The sequence below is a fragment of the Mycteria americana genome, chromosome 2, assembly GCF_035582795.1.
Source record: "Mycteria americana isolate JAX WOST 10 ecotype Jacksonville Zoo and Gardens chromosome 2, USCA_MyAme_1.0, whole genome shotgun sequence".
NCBI lineage: Eukaryota > Metazoa > Chordata > Aves > Ciconiiformes > Ciconiidae > Mycteria > Mycteria americana.
The window spans coordinates 33,383,060-33,392,508 of NC_134366.1; the positions used below are offsets into that span (position 1 = coordinate 33,383,060).

General features: G+C 40.5%; 1 protein-coding gene across 1 annotated transcript; it reads right to left on the bottom strand.

The window, feature by feature from the left end:
- Positions 1 to 1,476: 1,476 nt before the first annotated feature.
- On the bottom strand, positions 1,477 to 5,339 carry SOSTDC1 (sclerostin domain containing 1). Its single transcript, XM_075495549.1, has 2 exons — positions 5,005 to 5,339; positions 1,477 to 2,806 (listed from the first exon to the last, which is right to left on the bottom strand). The coding sequence occupies exons 1-2, from the start codon at positions 5,207 to 5,209 to the stop codon at positions 2,391 to 2,393; spliced, it is 621 nt and encodes a 206-aa protein (XP_075351664.1). The 5' UTR covers positions 5,210 to 5,339; the 3' UTR covers positions 1,477 to 2,390.
- Positions 5,340 to 9,449: the final 4,110 nt, after the last annotated feature.

The window sequence follows — 9,449 nt, forward strand, 5'->3', positions numbered from 1 at the left end:
ATGCAAACTCTTATTAAATGTGCATATTGTTCCTACAGTCAAACTTCACTGACTGTAGAAGAGTCATGAGCAAGATGTGTGGTTTATTTCACCATTCTTATTTCTGGGAGTCAAACACAGAACAGGCAGGGCAACTTTACTGATGTGTAGTGACTACTGGCTTTGAAAATAATTTTGGTTAAATTTTGGTCCATTATGTCAATCTTTTGTGCTTTATCATCTTGAAAAAGTAGCTGGAGAACAATTTAAAAATGGATAGATGTTTGGCATTTGGGAATAATCTTTCCTTCACAGAATGGATTGAATGAGACTATAATGTCTGTTAAAATAAAAAACTAGGATATCTGTAGGTCCACTGGACTGATATGCCTAGGAGCAACGTCATGTCACCTCTCTCCCTGCAAACTCCTTTATTCATCATCTATCCTCTTAGGCTTAAAAGAAGCACCTTTAAGATCAGAGAATTTAAGTATAAATGGTCTCTGATCTCATCATTCTGATATTTGCACGATCACAGAACTAAACTTGAAACAACTAGGTCATTAATGCAATGTTTTTTAACTGTGCCACCATGTAGATCACTTAAAATTGAAAAAAAAAAGTATATATCTTTCTTACATATAGCAGATTTTAAAGATAATTCCTGAAAGTAGTTTTGAGGAAAAATCATTAAATTTTTCCAATAAAATTTAGGATTCAGTAAGTCAAGCAGTAGCAGTGATTTTCAAACAGTTCTACATTAATACCCGAGGAAGATCTCTGCCAAGAACTTAATGATGTATCCTGTGGAATTAAAATACAAAATGGAATGAGATAAAGAGAAGGTCAAAGAGAGCTTATGTGAGACCTTATCAGGCAAGACTTTTCATTACTCTTTTCTTGTGTAATCTTTTCTTTGGGTGCAAATGGGTTGTAAAAGTTAATGATTTAAGAACAGCAGAATCCTGTGATGAAATCTTGCCCATGGTTTTTCAATATAGTTTGAAAGATTAAGAACAGGTGATTCATGGACTATGTGTTGAAAGGTAGACTGCTTACTGTGTATTTCCTGGTACATTCTATAAGAATTTGTGGATAAGGTGCAGGACTCTATTGGCTTTATGGGAAAGATGAAACTGCATGTTATTTTTACCATTAGTCTTTGACTTGATCATCACTAATGAAAAGAAAAAAAATTGTGGTGTCTTACTAGCTTGTAAAACTTCCCAAATATATGCTTCTTCTGCAATGTACAACTTGAGAATTGTTAAATAAGAACCCGTCTTGGAACATTAATAAGCACCATCTGTTAAACGGCCATAGAAGATTTTTACATCCAAAAAGAATCCACAGAAAGATTGTTTTAATGTTAAATATCATGGATAGAGCTTTTTTAACCAAATAATGTTCTCCCACTTTCTAAGATTAAATGTTGTGACTGATTAAAATGTGTGCATTTCAATATATAGAGCCAGACAATACAGTTTTTTGGCAGTGTTTATTTTTGTAAAAAAAAAAAAAAGAAACCAATGAATTTGAAAGGAATTCATCATATCTTTCTTTTGATTGCACACTTTTAAACAAAAATAATACAGTGGAGAATGAAAAAACAATTTTTATGTTGCTACTTCAAAATAACACCTAAGTCTATGAATGTTCGAAATGAAAATATATATACCAAGAATGCTAAAGTGTCTATTTTACATTATCTACAAAACGTATGTTCTAATCCAGCCACAAATCATAGGAAAATACTTTGATACATGAGAAAAGCTATAAACATAAGAACATTTTGGAGGGAAATAACACACATAAAAGCTCATTAAATAATTACAACAACAACAAATAAATAGTTTGTTCAGCTTTACTTTTTGATTGCTGCCATGCATATTTTAATTTTTGGTATACTGAGATAAGAGAAAGATCAGCATGCAAGGCATTTTTTTTAGAATGAATCTGAAAGCAGATACTAGGTGTTGTATTTTTAAGCTGTTGTTAGAACATGATATAGAACATGTTCATAAAACATGATATAGAAGGCAATAGATGTGATAATTAACTGTTCTCATGAAAACACACAACAAAGCATCTTTTTACAAAATAGACTTCAGTGAATATTCATGGCAAATTTTCTTTGCCTCCATGGCTGGAGAAAATGTAAAAGTCTATAGTGTGGGTTTGGAAGGCTTGTGTTATTCCCCATCTTGAGCATTTGGAAAATCACCCAAAAGGTCCATATGCTGAGAATGCCCCTTTGATTTTGGCCAAAGCAATAAGCATGTAGCGTCAACTGAGAACACAGCAATGGCAGACTTGTCTTTAAGCAGTCAGAACGGTAAAGCAAATGGTTACAGGTGAGTTCAATTTTGGCAGGAGGAGAGGGAGATGAGAGAGGAGAGAATGTCTGACTTCTAACTTGTACTATGTTTGCTGGATTTACTGGCTCTTTTCCTCTCTTTGTGATGCTGGATAGGTTTTGCTTGAGAGGTTCCCTCAAAGTTGTGGCTGGACTCATTGTGCTGCCTGGTGTATCGCTTGCACTTGCAGGCTGTGACCACAGTTATTTTGTAGGTTCTTATACTTCCATCCTGGCACTGAAGCTGGATCCTCTGGGTGCGAGTTTTGTCATTGACACATCTCCACTCTTGTGAGCTCCGCCTGCTCCAGTACTTGGTTCCATAACCTCCTCCAATCCAGTTGGGGAGCAGTGGCAAAGGGAGGCATTCACCAGCACACACCAGCTCCTTCAGTGGGTTGATGCTGGTGCACTGGCCATCTGAAATGTACTTGGTGGATCTCAGTTCCCGGCAGCCAACTTGAACACGATCTGCAGAATGCACAGAATAATAAACACTGAGATTCAGAATGGAGAGATTTCCTTAACCAGTCATTTTCACATTAACAATCTATGTTTTGTAGAAGTTAAAGTAGGCTGTAATCTTTACAGGACATCTCTTTACTGTTGTGTCCCCCATCACAAGGGCCTCAAGTGCTGATGGTATCTCTGGGTATTACCACAGCATAAAGAAATCATAATGATATGCACTTCAGCAGCTGTGGTAGAAGAGGCAATTTTATTCTCTATTCTTCTTCTCAGGGACATACCTTTTAGAAGAGAAAAAATGCCCCAAGGGAAGAAATGTTTCCTGCTTGTTCTCAGTCTGGGGAATCTGCTCTCTGATGTTTACAACAATTATGTTGGATCATTAGCAAGGGGGAAAATAGTGCTTTGGAAACTGTTTATATGCTTTTAAATGAATTTGAAATAGTGTATTTCTTCTCATTCCACGGTTACAGTGGCCTGTCTCTCCCATGAGCACTGCTGCTCCGAACACAGATACTGCAGAAGTGATAACAGCTGAAGTTATCAGGGAATGGTGTTCTGCATGCAAAGTTTGAATGATTAGCAGTAACGATTTCAGAGTGGTCGTTTTGCCCTCAGGGTGACACCATCTTTGCATCTGTAGTAGTCTTTATAGTATATGTAACATAGAGGATCCTGCAAATTCTCTCAGGCAACTGACATAGAATCAACATGCAGAGCTTCTCATACAGGCATGTTTGTACCCGCCTGTATGTGCAGCTCTGCACCCTGCAATAAACACAACTGTTTATTTCAGTAATTACACTTTGAAATAAACGCCCACAGTGCGCTTAATTTTAATAAGCAATCTTTACTGGCTATGCTCTCCCTCTTTCTGAAGGACAATTACGGCGCAGATTCTACACACAATGCAATTAACTAACGCCTTTAAAATAGAAGTAATTACTAGAAACATTTTAGAGTGAATCATAAAAGGCTTTGAAGGTACATCTACATATCACAGCTACAGGCTGCTTCTGTTTCTACTTGGATTTTTGGAAGCAAGTTCTGAACAGAGACACTGCGTTAAGATTACTTCACCCTGTCCCCGTGTCTCAGGATGGGCAGTCAGAGGGACTGTAAATCTGCAGGCTGATCCAAGGGACTGTTTACAGGGCTGTTCTCCTGCCTACCTTGCAGAAAAGATTCAAGCTTGCCTTCCTGCAGCTGCACTCAGGAATGTACCTGGGAGCAGCTGGTCACAGATTTGAGTTTGTCTCTCCTTCTGTTTTTATGTCTTTCCTGGCTCAGCTTTTCTCCAGTGACAGCTCATTGACGATGAATACCTACTGGGCTGCTCCAGTAATCTCATAATGATGAGATGTTTCCTGTGCACTTAAACCCTTAGCATTCATAGAAGCTGACACACCTGGCTTAGCTGGAAGGTATCAGTGTCACTTTTTGCCTTCACTTTCCAGGGATGACGCTATTTTTACCGAATCGTTGTGGGTGGGTTGGTGGGTGTATGTGTCTGTCTGTTTGGATTTCTTTCATTTTAAGGAGGCGGGCAGGGGAGGGAACAGATAAAGTCAGCAAAAGGTTTCCAGATCCCCATGTATCTGACATATATACATAAAACTCAGCAGGAAAAGACTAAATATAAAAAGGCAAGTTAGAGCAGAGATCATAGGTAAATTATGAGCTGATTTGTTTACTTTTGCTGGAGGTGTTAAGCAGGTAAGTGCTACAGCAGGAAGTAAAACTAAAAGCGGGAACAAAATTCAGAGTTTTTTACTGCATTTGAAAAGTAGCCCAGACACCTCCTCTGCCCACAGTGGGAAGGTGAGTCAAGAAAGCGAGCGCTTTGCAAATGCCTCTCGCTCCTTTTCCTTTATCTTGCTGCGGGCCGGATAACCCATAAAAGCCGGCGTTCCTGGATGAACCTCCCGCAGGAAGTAACCTGCCCGAGAGAGCCGGTCCGACGGGACTCGCACGGGGGAGGGAGGCGTGCTGGGGGGCCGCCCGGCGAGGCCGATCCCAGCCGGGAACCGGCAGCATCTTCCCTTGGCCCGGCTTCCCCGCGGCGCCGGTTCCCTCCAGCGCCGCGCTGGGGGTCGAAGCGCGCTGCAGCGGGCGCCGCGGCTGCGGCCGGGGCTGCGCTCCCGGGGCCGGGCCGGAGGGGCTGCCGGGCGCGGTGCAAGTGCCGCCGGTAGGATACTCACTGTTACGGTCGGATCCAGTGCCGGTGTAGTGCCTGCCTCCATTCCTGGCTTGATTCAACGTGCTATTGCTGCTTGGGCTCGCTGCAGCAGGTTTAACAACGTGTGAATAAAGTATCTCTGTGGCATCGTTCTTGAAAGCCAAGTAGCTTCTCGTGAAGATGCAAGCTAGAAGAAAGCCGTAGAAGTGAATGGCAGGGAGAAGCATGGTTGGTTCAGTCTCTGTCTGACAGAGCTGGATGAAATCTTTTTCTTCTGCTTCTTCTGGGTAACTCTGAAATTGCTCTTGAAGGTTTCCCTTATATATTCAGAGAGGCTTGGCATTCATTCAGGTGTAAAGTTGTGGATAGCTTCAGAATGAAAACCCACAAAAGGGGTGGGATCCCTACATGAGCCTGTGAGGACCTTTTACCAATAGGAGAGAAGACTGCAGTAAAGGAGGAGTTAGATGCACTAATTGCAGGATTCCTATTTGGGGCTTTTGAGGGTATCAGAAAACTCTTAGGCACCACACAGCAGCATTCGGGCTGAGACGTAGAGGCTGCCGGCTCTGCCCTGCCGTTCCGTGTGGCCCTGCATGCCTGGCATTTTTGTGTGATGTGACTAACACGGTGTCAGAATCAGTCTCTCTTGCTCCTGTTATGCAAAGTTATGTCCCCTCTTCTCGAATGTGACTTTCAGAAAACTTGCCACCTCTGTAAGGATGCGAAAGTGTAGAGAACTTACAGAAGACTGCTAGTTAGACAAATGCTGTCCGCTATATACCAAGATCACAAAAAAACCCCCATTGTGAATAATTTAAAGCTGCCTCTAGATGCTTTAAATTATGCAGCTTTGATCAACAAGGAGCACTGCTAGAGAAACTACTTGTTTTAGGGGAATATTCTCTCCCTGGTGTGCAGAGTTACAAGTACGTATTTCTGTATCGCCACGCATAAAAAGCATCTCCTCTAGGCTCCTTAGTACAAACATATCCATATTCACAGCCTCTCACTATGCTCATTCACCAAACTAGTCTTTTTTAGTTTTGTACATTGCCTAGAGCATTCTTATATTTTTAACATATTATTTTGTGTGATAAAGAAAACAAAGAGGAAAGAATAGTCCTTATTTTGACACACTATTTTACTGTGTCACACACTTGTTTGATTTTACATGAAATTACACGGCCCAAATTCAAACGCTAATGTAAATTGAGATGCTGTCAGTAGGCTAATGCTTGTCTGCATCATGGTGAATGCTCTAGAGACTTTCATTATAAATAAAACAACAGTGATCAACACTGAAAGCTATGGTGTTCTAATTAAAAGGAAACCTTTTTCGTGGGGAAAAAGCACAACCATGCAGGAGGCCACATTATGTAAAGGTTAGACTCCAATCTCACTTACGCTCTTTGTAACTGAGTTGATATCTATAGTCATCCTGGACTTTATTTGCTGTAATGAAAGCAGAAGTGGAACGCAGGTCAGTTACCTCTACTGTCAGGGTCAAAATCTCAGTCACTCAGAGAAGACAACTTTGTTTTGTCCTAGCCACAAGCAGATGTTTGTCTGTATCAGCAACACTTTCCTTTTGCATTGCTAAGAAAGTTACCCTGGATTTCAGCAGGAGTAAGGACAGATCCACGCTAAGTGCCAAGTTGATAGCCTTTGCTTAAAAACACAGGAAAACCAGGAGTGTTGCAAGGTGAAGTGAGTTTTACTGGCAGAGCTGTGTGTGGGGAAGTTGAGCTGATTGCCTGCATCTATTATGACTAGCCCAACCCAGTTCTGGAATAACAAGAATGTTGCAAGGCAGAGTGAGATCTTTCAGCAGAGTAATGTACGGAGGAGTGGGATCACTGCTAACCCCTAACAAAGGTCCAAGTTCCACTCTCATGAAACATCTTATTTACCCACAAAAGCAAAGATGTGCATTTTACCTTCCCTTTAAAAAAAGTAGCAAGTGAAAGTTTCCTTAAGCAAATTATCAAAGAAGATATGTACATTACAGACCATTAATATTTGAGCGTTATTTTTCTTCAATAGCAGCTAACCAAAGGTCTACTTTGTCTATGTTCAAGTCCTACTTCATTTTTTCTCATATTCACAGATCATACAGATCTTCACACATCTCACCTTCCCTGCCGGATAGTGTCTGTGCTGAACTGAGCCAATATAATTAAAAGCATGGAACCCATTTTCCAGTTATCCACAGTACCTGTGGATACCAGTCAGGGCACCTCTTCTTAGTAGAAAGATTTTCCCACATTAGACTTGGGAAAGTCAGAAGTTTCCTTGAGACCGGTTTTCTTTGAAATAAGGCATATAATCTTCTCACAGGAAAAATATATGGGACATTGGAGTGGCTATAGGACTGGGTCTGCAAGGAGCTTGCTAAACCTCAACATTTTCAGCTTTCAATGAAAGCTAAAAATCATCCTTTCAAATCTGGGCTATATGAAACCATTAAGTTTGTCACATACTTCTCTTGGTCTTGTCACTTAGAGAAGGAAGACCTCAAGACAAGCCTCTTAGAGCCTTTGTAAAGGAAAAGTTTGGCCCTGAATTTGCCACAGGAAAGGTAACACATTACCTCATTTTTCTGTGCACTAGACACAGAGTAAACATTATTTTAATTTCATTTGTATTTTCCGCTTGTTACAAATATTGTATGAAAATGTCATGAGTTCAGTTCCTTGGTCAGTACTGTCAGCCTCCCTGCTTTGAAAGGTAAGCAGGCTTCTGAGGAGTTTGTCAGTGAATTTGATTTATACTGTCTTTTGTCAAACCTAGAGCTTGCAGTCTTTCACTTATTTCTGAGTCTTCCTGAGGGAGATTAGAAGTCACATGAGGGGAAGGGATGCTGGTCAGTCAAATTTGGTTATTCTTCCTGAGTGAACCTCACAATCAAAAGGTGTTTCTTAATGCTTAGCTCAGAATGGGTTCCTAGACTTAAAATATTTTTTGCTATCATTAGTTAGGTGATTGTGCTAAGTTCTCAAAGGTAGAGGCTATAAGTTACCTTTGTAGCCTCCAAAATAGACTTATGCAGTGTATAGTCTGTCCTTATTCTAGTCAGATTCAATGGCTTGTGTAGAACATTGCTCTGTGCTCAATCTCTAATATTGGCCATAAGGAATATATTACACAAGGTCTTTGAAGTCTGTACTGGCTTCCTTTTTGCCTCTGGGCATAACTCAGGATGTTCTTATTGATCTATAAAACCCTATATGCTTTGAGTCCTAAGCAATAAATTCTCCCTCCTTTATCTCCCATTATGATGCTTAAGATCAGCCAGGGCATACTGACTATACCTGAGTGTCTGGAGAGGTTGAATGCTCAGCGTGAAGAGCGCAGGAGACTGGATTTCACTGCTCGTAAGGATCCACAAGAGCTCTGTTCTGCTGCTTGGCATTGTTTAGTCAGATCCTTGACAGGTGACTGTGGGGAAGGCGCAGGGAAGAAACCCGTTAACCAGATTAATTTAAATGTTTGTACATGTACCCAGGGATAAAGTGCTACATTTAACTACATGCTTTTTTCAACTTAACTGCTTCTTGCATCTTAACAGCCTTGCTTCACTCTTCAGAGAGAATGGTATCCAGTTATCCATACCTCAAATCTTGCTTTCTCCATTTTCTGTGATGGAAAAAACCATGCTTCTCTCAATGGATGCAGAATAGTACAAGGCATATGTTCTGAAAAGATCCCAAAAGAGAATTCCCTTCTTCGTGGTCATTTATAAGTCTGTCAGGATCCCATCTTCCATGTTTCTTAGACACTATAATGATGTCCAAAGGGCAAAGTTTTGTGCAGAGTGCACACACCTGTCTAGCAGCACAAAACAGCCACAGGGAATAGAAGGGTATGCACTGACAAGTACAGATGACTGCCAGAGAGCTTTGTCTTTGCAACCCACATGATCACTGAACACGCACAAAATAAGAAGGAGTTCCCAATTTTTCATAAAACTTGGGCATGCCCAGTTTTAATAATGACAGGAAAAGGCCAGAATCAGAATTAAGGCTGCACAGAAAGAAAGGTTCAAAGTTCATTTTTATATTTTTATTGTTAGTCCCAAAGAAGAGACCATTAGAGCATTGCACTTCTGCCTTGTTTCCAAAGGCAGAGACTTTGAGAGTAAGTACAGGCTCAGATAAATGACTGCAAAGAAGAAACTGACATTTATTACTTTGCACCTTAAAACAGAAATGACTGTCAGGCTATTTTCTGTTAAGCAAGAAGCATATTAGTAATGTACTTCAAAGCAGCATAAAATGTGATTTGGAGCATGATAAGAGAACTTGTCTGAAAATGAGGTAAAATTGTAATAAATGCAACTGTTGAGAACTTGTAAGCTGTTGTGCAACAAGTTAGCATAGTTTTAAAGCTCATACAGAAAATGTGTTAGAGAACCGAGATACCCCCCCCGTAGATTCTCAAACCAAAGATTTTTTGAATACTGAG